This window comes from Geotrypetes seraphini, chromosome 1 (genome assembly GCF_902459505.1).
Source record: "Geotrypetes seraphini chromosome 1, aGeoSer1.1, whole genome shotgun sequence".
Classification (NCBI taxonomy): Eukaryota; Metazoa; Chordata; class Amphibia; order Gymnophiona; family Dermophiidae; genus Geotrypetes; species Geotrypetes seraphini.
Genome location: NC_047084.1, coordinates 304899517 through 304915796, shown reverse-complemented (window position 1 = coordinate 304915796; position 16280 = coordinate 304899517). Strand labels below are relative to the sequence as shown.

Below are 16280 nucleotides of genomic sequence, written 5' to 3'. Positions count from 1 at the left end.
AAATATGATCACGTTACCCCTCTGTTGATTAAATCCCATTGGCTTCCTATAAGCCATCGTATCACCTTTAAATTACTGTTTTTGGTGTTCAAAGCTTTAAATTTTAATGAACCCCAATTTATTAACAGATGGCTTATCCCATATAGCACAACACGTTCACTTCGTTCATCTTCTTTCAATCTTCTTACAGTGCCTTCTATTAAAATGATAGGAACTAGAAGACAAGATATGTTCTCAGTTATGGCCCCTCATTCTTGGAATCTTTTACCACAATATATTAGAGAACTAAAAGACCTAACAATGTTTAAAAAAATGTTAAAAACCTTTCTCTTTAAAGATGCGTATGGATCTTAGGACAAATAAAAAGTGATTAGTTTTTATCCATTACCGAGTTTTCTATTTTTTTTATTTTTTTAAAACAACAGCCATTATAACCCACCTTTTGTTTTTTCCTTTTATGTTTTTTCTTCTCTTCTATCAAAAATTGTAACTATTCCCCCTCTTAACCACACAGGTCTTGTATGTTTTACCCACAAATTATTTTAAACTTATGTTTACACCCAGTTTGTTAAATGTGTTAAATTTTAACTAACAAATTTGTTTTTATGTCACCATTATTATTGTACTTGTTTCATTTATTATTACATGTTATTTTATTGTACATCGCCTAGCAATTTAAATAGGCGATTCATCAAGAATAAATAAACTTGAAACTTGAAACTTGATAAGGGGGGGACGGTCCGGCCCGGGTATCATCTTGGTGAGGGCGCTGGTACCCCTCCTCCTCTCTATGCCGCGCTCCTCCCCACCCCACCGCATGCATGCATTCAATTCCCCCCAACCATACCTCTATGTCTTCGCCAGTGTGAGCACCAACTCCAACCTGTTTACGCCAGCGCTGCCATCATTTCTGGGTCCCACATATAGGGAAAATTTGGTACCTCTTGGTACGTCACGTCATAGGGAGAGCTGATGTGGGCAGCAAGTTGGTGATGCTGCTCACGCCGGGGAAGTTAAAAAGAGGTACAGGGTAGGGAAGGGGCTGGGGTTGGGGAAGGGGTGCCACAGCCTCGGGTGCCTCTCGCCCTCACTACACCACTGAGTTGGAGTAAAGGTTGGAAGAGTCCCCAAATGCAACAAAACCAAAATGGCAGCGGTAAAAGAAACAGGCAGGCTGGACCTCTGCGCTCCTGCACATCCTCAACACCCGCTGAGGCTGCCCCCTCTGAAACATGACATCTATACTGGAAGGGTTGGGACAAGGAAGATCTCGAGCATGCACAGGAGTTCAAAAATCTCATGCCCTTTTCTACTTTTACTGCATGCTACAGACTGGGAGGCTATGGTATGGAACAGAAAGGGGAGGAAATTCTCGATGGGTATTGGGGAAGGGGGGGCACTGTATACCAATGTTCCCTTGGAAGTACTTTTCTGTCCATCAGCATTCCTGCCATTGAGAGTGTTGCAACAATATTATGGCAGTAATAATATTGATATTTGATTGCAACAATATTATGGTCCTATTTGCAAAGGGCAGGGCAGTTCTGCTGGATTTTCAGGGGACTTAACTGCCCAGTCTTCATTAAAATCAATATGTTCCTATATCACTTCTCTCACTCATCTGCTTGCCAACCAGCCCACCCCACCCCATTGTCACAACCACCACCATTGCCTCTCCCACATAGTTCCAGCATGCCTAGCATCTCTTCTTCTCCCACCTGTCCATCATATCTGTTGTCTCTCTTGTCCCTATCCATCCAGCATTTCTCTCCCTCAATGTCTAGCATCTGTTCTCTCTTCCTCTCACCCTCGTGACCGTTATCTCCCCCTGTTTTTCTCTTCCTCCCTGCCTAGCTATAGCTTTTCTCTATCTTCCCAACCCTGTGCCCAGTATCCCACTTCGATCTCTAACAACCTCTTAACCATGTTCAGTTCAGCATTCCCAGTCTTTCCCAGTTCTCAGCTACCTTCCACTAGCTCTCATCCCCAGGTGCTAGGAACATGGGTCGAAGACTCCTGTAACCTCCTTTCCAAGTTGCAGACACTCCCCACCTCCATTTTTCCTCTTTACAGCTCCTTCCCCATTTCCCAGCCTCCACCTCTACCTGTGTACAGAGCTGCGTATGTTTAGTAGCACTATAGAAATGATTAGTAGTAGTAGTATCTCTCTGAAAACACTCCTGGAAAGACCCCCTTTAGTATCAGCAGCTAAAACACCAACAGTGGGGAATGGGGGTGGGGGGGGATGTAAGTGAGTGAGATTCTGTAAGTCCAGCATATGTTCACAAGGCCTTTGGGTCTATGTTAATTTCATATTTGACTAGAAGGGGCTATGAGTGCATGCTAGAAGGAGACTCATAGGTCCAGCTTGCACTTCTATTCTCCTCCCCCAGGAGGTTTTCAGTGGCACAATGGGTTATTTTAAGAGTAGTTGTTTTTAGGATTTTGCTTTGATGTTTAGTCCTAAGTTTTAATGCTCGTACTCTGTAAACCGCCTAGTTGTAGATGGAATATAAATTTTTTTTTAAGAAAATAAACAAATAAAACTGCTCTTGCCTAGCTATTAATGCAAGGGGGAGCTGAAATACAGTATGTATATGTGTGAGTGTGTGTGTGTGGGGGGGGGGAATAAATACCAGATTTATATTACTTTTATGTTAGTATGTACGGAAGACACAGCCCCCTGTTGCATATTTGTGAGAACTCCTGCCCCAGCCAATCTTGGCATATACATTTTATGCAGTACAGAAACCTTGCTGCCCCCATCATGACTCCAGACATGGAAAGGCTTTTCTTCTACTGGCCTTCAGTATGTGCTATCACAAAGTCTTCTTGTCTGAAGAACATATAGCACTGGGACTCTCATCCTCATTATGGGACGCATTTTCAAAGGACTAGGGCATTATGTCTCTTATTACCCCAAATGTGTGGTAGGCTGATATCTACATTCAGCCAAACCAAGAGGAAGGAACTCACCATCCAACTTTATATCTTCTAATGACAAACATTATGACTCACAGCCTGGGATCCTACCTACACTAATGTGCCCTCAAATTTCTCAGGACCATTTCAGTGAATACAGCTTTAGCACCTGCATTTGAATTTTGTCAGGTCAGATTCACCATGCTACCACCTCCAGATCAGCCATGGCCTGCTGCCAGGATAGTGCCAGCATCATAGCTTTGTCCTGTACACCCACTCCGAATGGATACTCGGAGACATGCTTCATTTGCTGTTGTGATAAATGCTTCTGGTTCACTAATATAGGTACTTAAGAAAGAGGAGTATATGGGCAGTGGTTAGAGCCATAGCACCCTGAGGTTGTGGATTCAAATCCCACACTTCTCCTTGTGACCCTGGGCAAGTCACTTAGGCCCCCATTGCCCCAGGTACATTAGACAGGGTGTGAGCCCACCAGGACAGATAGGGAAAAATGCTGGAGTAATCTAATCTTCCATTTGTGGGTCGCTCATACCTAAGCAGGCTCGAGGCGACTTACAGTGAAAAGGAAAGAGGGAGAGGAAGGGAAGGGACTGGAGAGTACCTGAATGTACACCACTTAGGTTATAAGCGGTATTATTACCCCTATAAAAAAGAACAAAAAAGAAACATCCAACATCATCTCCAGCTACAGACCTGTTGCAAACATCCCTCTGGCGGTCAAATTAATGGAAGGCCTAGTAAATACTAACCTAAACAATTACCTAGACAAATTCAACTTACTTCATCCCAACCAATCTGGTTTCAGACCCGGCTTCAGCACCGAAACTGTAATGGCCTCCCTCCTAAACTCTCTACACTCCCTCCTGAGTCAAGGCTCCAACGCTTTGATCCTCCAACTGGATCTAAGTAGTGCCTTTGATCTAGTTGACCACCCCATCATGCTGAACTGTCTGGAATCAATAGGCATCTCAGGAAACACCCTTACCTGGTTCCGAGGATTCCTTGAATTCAGATCCTATCAAGTACTCAAAGAAGACAAACTCTCCTTCAGCTGGAACAACAACTGCGGACTACCCCAAGGCTCCCCGCTATCACCGACCCTCTTCAACATCTACCTCATCTCACTGGGTCACCTACTACAGAGCTTAAATCTCACCTTCCACATTTACGCTGACGACATCACCGTCGTTCTCCCACTATCCGATATCTCACCAAATTTCATCATTCACCTAGCCAATATCCTAAACCAAATAGAACTTTGGATGAAGGCCTTCAAACTCAAACTGAACACAGAAAAAACTAAATTCTTCCTAGCCTCTCCCAACAAGCAGATTAAAGACAACATGATCCAAGTGAACGGCAAAAATTACGAAATTGCCCAATCTATTAAAATACTAGGGATTACCCTTGACAGACATCTAACACTAGAAAAACACACTGATCTAATGTTCAAAAAATGCATCTCTACTCTTTGGAAACTTCACACTATCAAAAAACTCTTTGACGAGTCATCCTTTCGTCTACTAGTACAAGCCTCCATCCTGAGTACTCTGGACTACTGCAACATCATATTTTTGGGAGCTTACAAAAAATCACTCCACAAGCTAAGACTAATCCAGAACACAGCAGTCCGCCTCATCTTCGGGCTAAAAAAATGGGAACATATCTCCCCATATCTCCAAATTCTTCACTGGCTGCCAGTAGAATCCAGAATACTTTTCAAGTTCGCCTGCATCAGTTTCAAAGCCATCTTCGGAATGCTTCCAACTTACCTAGCTTCCCAAATCCTCACCAACTGCCCACAAAAGATCTCCCGCAGAACTAACCTCTTCACTTACCCATCCCTGAAATCATGTCACTACATGAAGTACCTAGACAGAATGCTTTCATTCCAAGCAGCCAAACTGAACACATGGCTAGCAAAACCAATACTCGAGGCCACATCATACACTGACTTCAGAAAGTCTCTGAAGACCCTTCTCTTCAACAACACCTAAGTTTCTCCCCCTCACCCAGCTATATCCCCTCCAAATGCCCACCCCACCCTTCCTTCCCCCTCCAACGCTTATGGCTGGGTTCCTCTCTTACTCACATTGTGTATTTCCTCCCGTAATTCAGCGTTTAACTCTTGCATCCTGTTGAAATTTTAATATCCTGTATCTTTATGTAAAAATCCTGTACCGGTCCACTCTGTAAATTACTTTATCCTATGGTAAACCTCCCCGGTACCTGCTCACTTTGTATTAACCTGTATCGTATTGTAAACTTCTCCTGTTCCTGGTCACTTTGTAATATCCTATTCAATTTGTATTAACCTGTATCGCATTGTAATCATCTCCTGTTCCTGTATCTTGTTCCTGCTCTCTTTGCAATATCCTCTCCTCTCTGTAAACTTCCCCCATTATCGCTTCCAAATTGTAATTCCCTGTATATTATTCATTGTAATTCCGACTTATTATGCACACTCTTCAACTTAGCCTATGTATCTCAAATCCCTGGTTCCAATTCCTAGCTTATTTCCTGTTCCAAACATATGTATCTTGTTGTAAACATATGTCTCCTGCTGTAAACACTGCACGACCTTCTTTGTAAACCGCTTCGAACTTATGGTATAGCGGTATATAAGAAATAAAATTATTATTATTATTATTATATAAAAAAATGCTAAATAAATAAAATCAGTAATAATGTTTAACAGTTCTTGCAACTATTCTTTGTCTTCGTGAATAATCTCAGTATGAGACAACACAGGTGAATACTTGCTACAGTGTGGAAAGGTTTTCAAAGAACCAACAAGGAGCTGCTAAATTCGAGTGGTGTTGCATAGCCTGAGATTTGTTTTATGTAAATGAAAAGGCAAAGGCTTCATCTGACAAGGAAACAGAAGAAAAAGTGGGATTTACTGCCGATTTCTGATTCAATGAATGAGTCTGCTGAGAAGTGTCTAGGAGCAATATCTCCTAGATTCAATTACCGCTCTTAAGAGAATTAGAATTTAATGGTACCAGACTGTTATCATTAATAAATTATGCTTGCGAGCTTAGGGAGGAAAGAAGCCTTTTGATTTATGTAAAAAGTATTTGATTTAGAGAAGCAAGACAAGGTAACTGAATTAAAGTTTTATCTTTTTGTTCTGCGCATATTCACATACATGGGTTTTACTTTTACACATAATGAGAATGTGCTGGGAAAAGTTTTTTTGGAACGCTTTTTGTTCAACTTTTACCAGGGTCCCAAGTGCTTTTGTTTCATTTTTGCTGGGTTTTGTTGTTCTGTGGCAGTGTTTGTAGTTACTCCCACACAGTGACAGTGGGGATTTTTTTGAAGTTGATCTACAGTAGTATATTATTGTCAGTTTAATATGCAAAGGTAATTTATGTAGGAGGAAATTTTGGCCTCAGTGATGATTTTGGATGGCATTGTGTACAGCTACCGTATATACTCGAATAGAAGTGGAGACCTCCATTTTTCCCCCTAAAAAGGAGGAAAAAAGATTGACTCAAATATAAGATGGGGGGGCTTAATATTCAAGTGCCATGCCCTGCACCCAGTGTTGTCTCCCTCACACCCTCCCCTACCAGGCTCTGCACTCAGCCCCCCTTCCTGCCTGCCCTGTAAAGCTCTGCACCCAGCCCCCTCCCTGCCAGGCTATACAGCCAGTCCCCCTCACTACTTGCCAGGTTTGTACTGTACCCTGTTCCCCCTCCCTCCCTGCCAGGCTCTGTACTGCACCCTGTCCCACCTTCTCTTCCACCTCTGGTCTAGTGGTAGGCTGGGCCAGGACAGGAAAGATTCATCCTGTTTCCTGTCCCTGCCCAGCCGATGCAAATTTTTTTTACCCCCTCCCCCCAGCGTACCTTTTTAGTTATCCCTGGTGGTCCAGCAGTGTATGGGCAGGACCGCGCTCCTGCCCTGCGCCCCTCCTTCAAATCGCCGAGCAGAGCTCGGGACACGCAGGAGCAAGCTTCTTGAGTTCCCGCGTGGCCCTGCGTCGCTAGCAGAATGGCTGCCGCCAGTTCTTACGAGACTCGTGGGACCTGGTGGCAGCCATTCTGCTAGCAACACAGGGCCGTGCCAGAGCTCAAGAAGCTCGCGCCTGTGTGCTGCGAGACCCGATTGGCGATTTGAAGGAGGTGTGCAGGGAAGCGCGGTCCTGCCCATACACCGCTGGACCACCAGGGATAACTAAAAAGATACTAGGTGGAGGGGGGTGGTGTTTAGCCGAAAAAGTACATGGGGAGAGGGGGTAAGAAAATGATTTGTTTCAGCTGGGAGATGGAGGGATCTCTCCTGTCCCAGCCCGTTAGAGGCCTGCATCAAGTCGGGGAGGGGGGTCAGGTGATGACCCCAAAATCTTGTCCTATATTCGAGTAGTCATGAAATCATGATTTTTTTTTTTTTAAATAGTAACTACCAAACTCAGAAATTTTAGAGTTATAGTGTACATACAATAAACACTGTAATAACCACAATGGGCTCCATACTTGACTACACAGGCCAGAAAGTAATTTGATAGCTAATGTTATCAAGTTGGTTTGAAGGCAAGTTATTGGAGCCTGATATCCTAGGAGCATACTCGGTGGCATACCAAAGGTGAAGTAGTAAGTGCAGTCCACCCCAGGTGCAGTCAGTAAGAGGTTGCATGGAGAAGCCACAGGGCTACAGTCACATGTGCATGGCCTTTGGATCTGCTGGCTCTCCTGTTCTGGGGCAGGGGACCAGTAGAGCTGATGCTGCATTCATGTACGCATGCAGACCATGGCCCCACAGCTACTCATCTTATTTTTGGAAAATCTCAATTTGAACATGTGACCCTGCTTTTTAGAGAGCTTCATTAACTCCCTATCCAGGAAAGAACTCATTTAAAAATTTTCCTGCATTGTTTTTAAAACCTTTCCATGAACCATACCAGAAGAATTTATTCTACATTTGTATTTCTTTTTTTGTAAATCGAAATGCAGACTATCTCAAAGGTTTGCTTTAATGTTTCCTTCTTTTAAAGCTGTTTGTTTCAAGACTATGCTTGAACAGACCTTCTCTTATAAGGCTTCTGCGGTATGGAATGGTTTTTCCATTTCGGATTAGAATTACTGACTCTTATGATTTGCTTCATCAGTCTTAAGACTTTTTACTTTATTAATAATAATAATAACTTTATTTTTTCTATACTGCCATAGTCAGACGACTTCTAGGCGGTTCACATCGAAGAAAGCTGGACATTCAGCGAATTACAAATATATGAGGGGAAAGTTACAGAAGAAAAAAGGGTTGTAAGGGGAGGGAATGTAAGATGGGTTGTATGGGGAAGAAAAGTGAGAGGGGTGGGAATTGCATGAGAGATTGCTTCAGGATTGTAGGGGGAAAAAGCATAGTGAGCGTAGATCGGTCTGTTTAGGTGATGAATTTGTCAAACAGAGTGGTTTTGATTGATTTTCGGAATGCGTTGTAGGTCTGTCTGGTTTTGTTTAAATAGTTTCTTTGTCTTAATTTAGTTCTTTTTCTATTCTAATCTGGTTAAATTGTAAACTACTTTGGGGGGGCCTAATTTTTAGGGGAATAGAATAGACTATTTTGCTAAAATGAATCTTAATGGTCACTTCTTGAATGATATTTTGAAAATGGGGATTGTCCAGTTTTTAGAGCATCTTGCAGCAACACCTGCCAATAATAGTAACCATCTTTTAATAGAACATTTGTCTTTGGGTTATTTGGAAAAATGTTGGGGCTCTGTTTTATCTAGACATAGAAACACAAAAACATGACAGCAGATGAAGACCAAATGGCTAGTCTACCGATCTGCAACATCCACTATCTCTTCCTCTCCCTAAGAGACCACACATGTCTGTCTCTTGCTGTCTTTAATTCAGATACTGTCTTGTCTCAGCCACCACAGTGGTTAAAGCTACAGCCTCAGCACCTCGAGGTTGTGGGTTCAAATCCATGCTGCTCCTTATGACCCTGGGCAAGTCACTTAATCCCCCCCATTTTCCCAGGTACATTAGATAGATTGTGAGCTTGCTGGAATAGACATAGAAAAATGCTTGAGTACCTGAATAAATGAATGTAAACTGTTCTGAGCTCCCCTGGGAGAGCAGTATAGAAAATTGAATAAATAGTGTGAAATAGTGGTAACCAGAATTTGTATTGTGATGTCATAATGCCTCATTCCACCAATGCCTGAGAGCGAACCTCATCAGTGATGTCACAATGGCTTGATTGTTCTATACTTGGCTCACTTTTACTACATTATGATTTCTAGAGTAGTGCAGTGGTTAAAGCTACATTCTCAGCACTCTGAGGTTGTGGTTTCAAACCCATGCTTTTCCTTGTGATCCTGCTTGAGTACCTGAATAAGTTCATGTAAACCTTTCTGAGCTCCCCTGGGAGAACAGTATAGAAAAACTGAATAAATAAATATATATAATGCACCTAACTTCTCTCATGTGTTAATGCACAGGGGTTGTTAATGTGGGAGGGGAATGGGCGCGTCGGGGATGTTCCTTATAAAATAGTTGCATTTACCTGCCCAATTGCCACATTTACCAAGTTTCCAAGTTTATTTTATACTTGATATACCACAATTGGAAACATCTTCCATATATACTCAAATATAAGTCGATCTGAATATAAGTCGAGACCCCCATTTCGCCCCCAAAAGGAGGAAGAATGGTTGACTCGAATATAAGACGGTGTCTTAATATTCAAGTGTCATGCCCTGTCAGGATCTGCACCCAGTGTCCCCTCCCTCATGCTCTCCCTTTCCAGGTTCTGCACCCAGCCCCCTTCCCTACCAGGCTTTGCAACTAGCTCCCTTCCTTCCCTACCCTATGAGGCTCTGTACCCAGCCGCCCTCACTCCCTGCCAGGCTCTGCACCCTGTTCCACCTTCCTACCCTGTACCCACTCTGGTGGTCTAGTGGTAGGACAGGAGGGATCCCTCTCATCTCCTGTTCCAGCCACCTAACAATTTTTTTTAACTCTTCCTCTGCCCACCCGCGTGTACCTTATTTTACAGGTTTTAATCCCTGGTGGTCCAGTGTTATATGGGGCAGGAGCGATCTTTCCGTGTTCCTGCCCGGTGCTGAGCCACTGCCTCCGATCTTGCAGCGCACCCACAGGACTGAGCTATTCATGCTCCCTAATCAGCCCCGCGCTGCTCTCTGATTGGCTTCTGCCAGTTCTCGCGGGATGAGAATTGGTGGAAGCCAATCAGAGAGCAGCGTGAGGCTGAGCAGGGACCACAAATAGCTCGGTCCTGTGGGGTGTGCCGTGAGATTTGGAGGCAGCGGCTCGGCACAGGGCAGGAATGTGGATAGATCACTCGTGCCCCATATACCACTGGACCACCAGGGATTAACAGCTGCAAAAAAGGTACGTGCGGGTGGGCAGACGGGTGGGGGGGGGGGGGGTGGAAGAGTTAAACATATTGTTAGGTGGCCAGGACGGGAGATGAGAGGGGATCCCTCTTGTCCAGGCCTTCCAGAAGCCTGTATGAAGTCCGGGAGGGGGATCAGGTGATGACCTGAATATAGGACAAGACCCCCATTTTTGGGCCTAAATCTTGTCCTGTATTCAGTTTACATAAAATTAATTAAGAAATAATTAAAAGATGGAGCTACAATTTCAATAGTAAAAGAAATAAAATTAAGAATTTTATAAACAAAACCTGATTGTACGCTTGCTACTTCTGTTCAGAGTCTGACCCATTTCCTGCATCCTTAAACTTTTATTGGTCATATGCGTCTGTAAATAAAGTTTTTAGTAATGTTTTAAAGCGCTCAAGGTTTTGTTCTATTAGGAAGAGTGTTCCAAAGTTGAGGACCAATAACTGCAAAAGAATGGTACAACTCTGCTGTTACAGAGTAGTAGCTTAGGCCTGGATTCTCTATATAGCGCTGATATCGGTGACCGCCTATAAAGCCACCGCTGGTTGCGTGTCAATCCTGCGATAGCGCTGCATAGAGAATTGCGCCTCCGGGAAAGATAGGCACCAGAAATGTAGGACAGGGTTTTCCAGGCCTACATTTCCAGCCCCTATCTTTTTGTGAATCGTGGTTACATAGGCACTTTATGGCATCCAACTCCATGTCCAGTGTTGGCCATGCCCATAGTTGCATTAGATAGCAGTAGGCGCTTCCAAAGGCATGAGTCCAGCACCTTTTCTTTAAGTCACCGGTAGGCACTTTAAATTTAAAGGTTTTGCCATTTCAAATGGCATTTCCCTATTAACTTAGATGCCGGTAAGGTGCCTTTTGTAGAATTCCCCCTTAGTGTCCAGTTGTGTGGCTCTTTAGCATTTTATAGACGTGCTCTCAATGTTACTGCTGGTGCATCCTTATGCCAGGCATCTTGTTTTAGATACCTCTCTTTCCAAGGTTTAGCTATTCAGTAACAACAAAGGGGCCCCGAGATAAAATCCAAGCTTAATAGGCCTGATATCACATTACGGGAATTAGCCAGGCTGACTCCTGTGGCCAGCCAGAATTGAGCATTCACTCTATTTCTGGCCACTAGAACCTAGCTGGTTAAATCAAGATTAAGAGCTGGCTTGGCAAGTTTATAGTTGCCAAAGATAGACCAGCCATGTTTAACGAATTTACTTCAATTTTTTGAGACCGTGAACAAGAAAATTGATAGTGGAATGCCGGTGGACATAATATATTTGGACTTCCAGAAGGCTTTCGACAAAGTTCCACATGAAAGACTTCTCAGGAAACTACAAAGCCATGGAATAGAGGGAAATATACACAGGTGGATAGGCAAATGGCTGGAAAACAGAAAGCAGAGAGTGGGCATAAATGGGAAGTTCTCAGACTGGGAGAAAGTGACTAGTGGTGTGCCCCAGGGCTCGGTTCTTGGGCCGATCCTATTTAATATTTACATCAATGACCTGGAAGAAGAAGTATCCAGTGAGATCATTAAGTTTGCAGACGACACAAAGCTATGCCGGGCAATCAGATCGCAGGAGGATAGCGAGGAACTCCAGAGCGACTTGTATCAGTTAGAGAAATGGGCAGAGCAATGGCAGATGAAGTTCAACGTGGAGAAATGCAAAGTAATGCATTTAGGTAGTAAGAATAAGGAACACGAGTATAGAATGTCAGGCGCAACTCTGGGTAAGAGCGAACAAGAAAAGGACCTGGGTGTACTGATAGATAGGACCCTGAAGCCGTCGGCACAATGCGCGGCAGCGGCAAAGAAAGCAAACAGAATGTTAGGCATGATAAAGAAAGGAATCACGAGTAGATCGGAGAAAGTCATAATGCCGCTTTATAGAGCAATGGTCAGACCACACTTGGAATACTGTGTCCAACATTGGTCTCCCAACCTAAAGAAGGATATAAAACTGCTGGAGAGGGTGCAGAGACGAGCAACGAAGCTAATAAGAGGTATGGAGAGCTTGGAATATGAGGAACGACTCAAGAAACTGGGACTGTTCTCCCTTGAGAAGAGGAGGCTGCGAGGGGACATGATCGAGACGTTCAAAATGCTGAAAGGCATCGATAAAATAGAGCAGGAAAATAAATTATTTACATTGTCCAACGCGACACGGACAAGAGGACATGGTTTGAAGCTAAGGGGGGACAAGTCCAGGACAAATGCCAGGAAGTTCTGCTTTACACAGCGAGTGGTAGACGCCTGGAATGCTCTCCCAAAGGAGGTTATTAAGGAATCCACTGTGCTAGGATTCAAAGGCAAATAAGATGCACATCTCCTTACGAGAGGCATAGAGGGATATGGGTGACTAAAACTACATCAGGTGTATACCTGACTGGGCCTCCGCGTGTGCGGATCGCCGGACTCGATGGACCATGGGTCTGATCCGAAGATGGCAGTTCTTATGTTCTTATGTGTGGCTCAATTTGGCCACTAAACCTAGCCGGCCAGCAGTTTAAATTTTGTGAATAGCTGTACTAATATTCCCCAGTCATCTCACACTGAAAATGAGCACATAGCTGGCTTAGTACTACTTAACTGTTCCGGAATTTTGGGTGCAATGCATTTAACATGGAATTTTTCTGGGTGCCAAGCCCAAATTTAACACAAAAGAAACTGCAGACTGCAGAAACTAAAACAAAAGAAACAGCACGTGGCACTTTTGGGGGGTATTTTTCTTTCTTTTATTTGCAGGTCATGTGCTACTGTTCTCATTAATGGTACCTGCAACAAATTAATACCGGAGCATTTACTGCCTCCTATTTAGGAAGCATTAGGTGCTCTTTCATGAACTTTGCGTTATCCAGTTAGTGCACGCCAATCATAACACGCTAGCTGGAAAATGCAGGGATGCCCATTCTCTGCTCAAGATGTACCCATTCCAAAAAATACTTTTGAAAAACCAGGTAACGTGCAGTTCAGTGTGTGCAAGCAGGCAAAATACCATACAACACTTTAACATGTTTCTATGGTAATCTGTCTGTGTACGCTAAACGTGCGTTTAAGGCATAAGGCCTTCAAAGAAAGCTACATGCAATTGCATGGCCCCCCAAATTGTCAAATAACATCTTACATAGACTCACATTTTTTCAAAGAGCTGCTTATATTGTTCATCTCCACGGCCTCCTTCCACTTCGCTGTCTAGCTTCTTAATGATCTCATCTTCAAACTGTAAGAAAAAAACAGAGGTGAGAGACTTGAGGAAAAACAAAACATTTAGACATACTGAGAACACACATTACATCAACAGCACCCAAAAAGTGCCAGTTTACCAGAAGATAAAAGTGAAGAAGCACGCATACCTCCTCGGTACTGGTTATTAATTGTCAGCTGTTCCTTTAAGTTCTCACCGTGCTAATTGTTAAATCATCCCTAATCAATATTAGCACATTGTCCCTATGCAGTTTGAAGACAGACCCTAAGAAGCAAATTGATACTTTATCCCTGAAGTTTTCATCAGCATTGCCCAATCCAGGTCGCAAGCACCTGGCAATATACTGAAAGAGTAAAACAGATGCTATGCTGCTTACCCTAACACAGGGGTAGGCAATTCCAGTCCTCGAGAACCAGAGCCAGGTCAGGTTTTCAGGATAGCCACAATAAATATGCATGGGCTAGATTTGCATCTCAAGAAGGCAGTGCATGCAAATCCATCTCATACATATTCATTGTGGACATCCTGAAAACTGACCTGGCTCCGGCTCTCGAGGACCGGAATTGCCTACCCCTTCCCTAACAGACTCTATCTCATAATATCATTCACCAGATTGTTTTTAGCTCATTTTGCTGTAATTCATCCTTTCCCCAAATATTTATGTATTGTACTTCTCTGTGAACTGCACCAAATTATTCCTCTAAATTACACTGTAATACAATCTCTACCTCATAGAATCTCAAACAGTTCTATAATGTACCTCTAGAGCAGGGGTCTCAAACTCGCGGCCCGGGGGCCACATGCGGCCCGCCAGCTACTATTTTGTGGCCCTCGGTATGTTTATCATAATCACAAAAGTAAAATAAAACAGTTTCTTGAGCATATGTCTCTTTAGCTATAAATTACAATATTATTATTAAGACTTAGCCAAAAGGAAAGATTTATAAACTATAAAGAGTTTTACCTCATGCAAAATTGTCATTTCTTTAATAAAACATTAACAATTTTTTCTGAGGCCCTCCAAGTATCTTCAAATCCAAAATGGGGCCCTGCAAAGGGTTTGAGTTTGAGACCACTGCTCTAGAGCACCCTTGCACTGTACTAAATTGTGTCCTCAAATTGCACTGTAAGTCGCCTTGAACCTTTTTTGGGATAACACGGCCCATAAGTCTAGATTAGATTTTCCCAAGTCCATCTTAATGGCTTACAGTCTTTTTTTTTTTCTTTTAGGAAATTATCCAAACCTTTTTAAAACCAAACTAAATTGACTGCTTTTGTCACATTCACTGGCAATGAATTCCAGAGTTGAGTGAATAAACATTTCCTCAGATTTGTTCTAAATTTACTACAGTACTTGTATTTTTGGAAAGAGTAAATAAGTGATTTACACATCTACTATTTCCACTCCATTCAGTATTTTATAGATTTCTGTCATATTTCTCTCAGTCTTCTCTTCTCCAAGCTGAAGAACCCTAGCCTCTTTAACTTTTCCTCATAGAGAAGTTGTCCCATCTAATTGTTTTTGTTGCACTTCTCTGTACCTTTTTTAATTCCGCTATATCATTTTTTGAGCTAGAAACATGATGGCAGCTAAAGGCCAAATGGCCCATCCAGTCTGCCCATCTGCAGTAATCATTATCTCTTCCTCTCTCTAAGAGATCCCACATGCCTATCTCACGCTTTCTTGAATTCAGACAAAGTCTCTGTCTCTACCACTTCTAACGAGAGACTGTAAAAAAAGTATGTCCTTAGATTATTCCTGAGCCTATCACCTCTTAACGTCCTCCTATGTACTCTCATTCCAGAGCTTCCTTTCAAATGAAAGAGACTCGACCCATGCACATTTATGCCATCTCTATCATATCTCCCCTTTCCCACTTTTCCTTCAAAGTACTGCATACAGATTGAAATCTTTAAGTCTGTTCCCATACACCTTATGACGAAGAACACACACCCTGAAATGCCACCCAGTCAACGCACCTATGTCACTTAATCTCACCAGATGCTACTTAGTACATATGTTTTATTGTCATGTCTATATTGTAATTTATGTAAACTATGTCATCTCTGCTCTGTCTGGATTATTATGGATGTACTTTGTAACCCGTTCTGGGCTCCTTTGGGAGGACGGGCTAAAAAAATCAAATAAATAAATAAATAAATTTTAGTAGCCTTCCTCTGGACAACTTCATCATTTTTATATCTTTTTGAAGGTGTGGATCGTTGTTTGGGCGATTCTTGGCCGAGTTTTGCCGAGCGACCGATTCACTACATGCAAATGATCTGATCGGACACATGCCCTATAGCGATCCCACTGATCGCTGTAAGAGCAATTGAAAAGCATTCACAGAGTATCCTTGTTTGTTGATGTAATTTATGCATGCGCTAGCTCTTTGCCCTTACTACCTAGTTAGTGGGCGTGGTTTATTCCCGCACATCATTGGCGGCAAAGCACAAGTGAGCTCAAAAGAGAGGGGGAGGGGAGGCTGCAGTTTACTTTTGCTGGCCCTACGAGTCTGACATTTTTTAAAAAGGAATGATTTGTGACTGACGCAGAGAATTTATTTTGAGTAGCCAGATTATTGAACAGAACAGGCTTTAAGCTCACGGGTTAAAACCATGGGCTTGCAATGCGCTTTTCACAGAATATATAAAAAAGGAATTCTTACGCATATGTAAAGATATTTTTACAGTTCTATTTTAAATTTTGATAGTTGTTTTTATATGGGGTTGTAACCTCGATACTG

General features: G+C 42.8%; 1 protein-coding gene across 1 annotated transcript in view; it reads right to left on the bottom strand.

The window, feature by feature from the left end:
* The window catches only part of LOC117365127 (dedicator of cytokinesis protein 2-like), a 1549644-nt gene that overhangs the window by 231100 nt on the left and 1302264 nt on the right, over positions 1-16280 (bottom strand). Inside the window, exon 34 of the mRNA XM_033955120.1 lies at positions 13463-13548. Within this exon, the coding sequence (XP_033811011.1) occupies positions 13463-13548 (86 nt within the window). The remainder of the gene's footprint in view (positions 1-13462; positions 13549-16280) is intronic.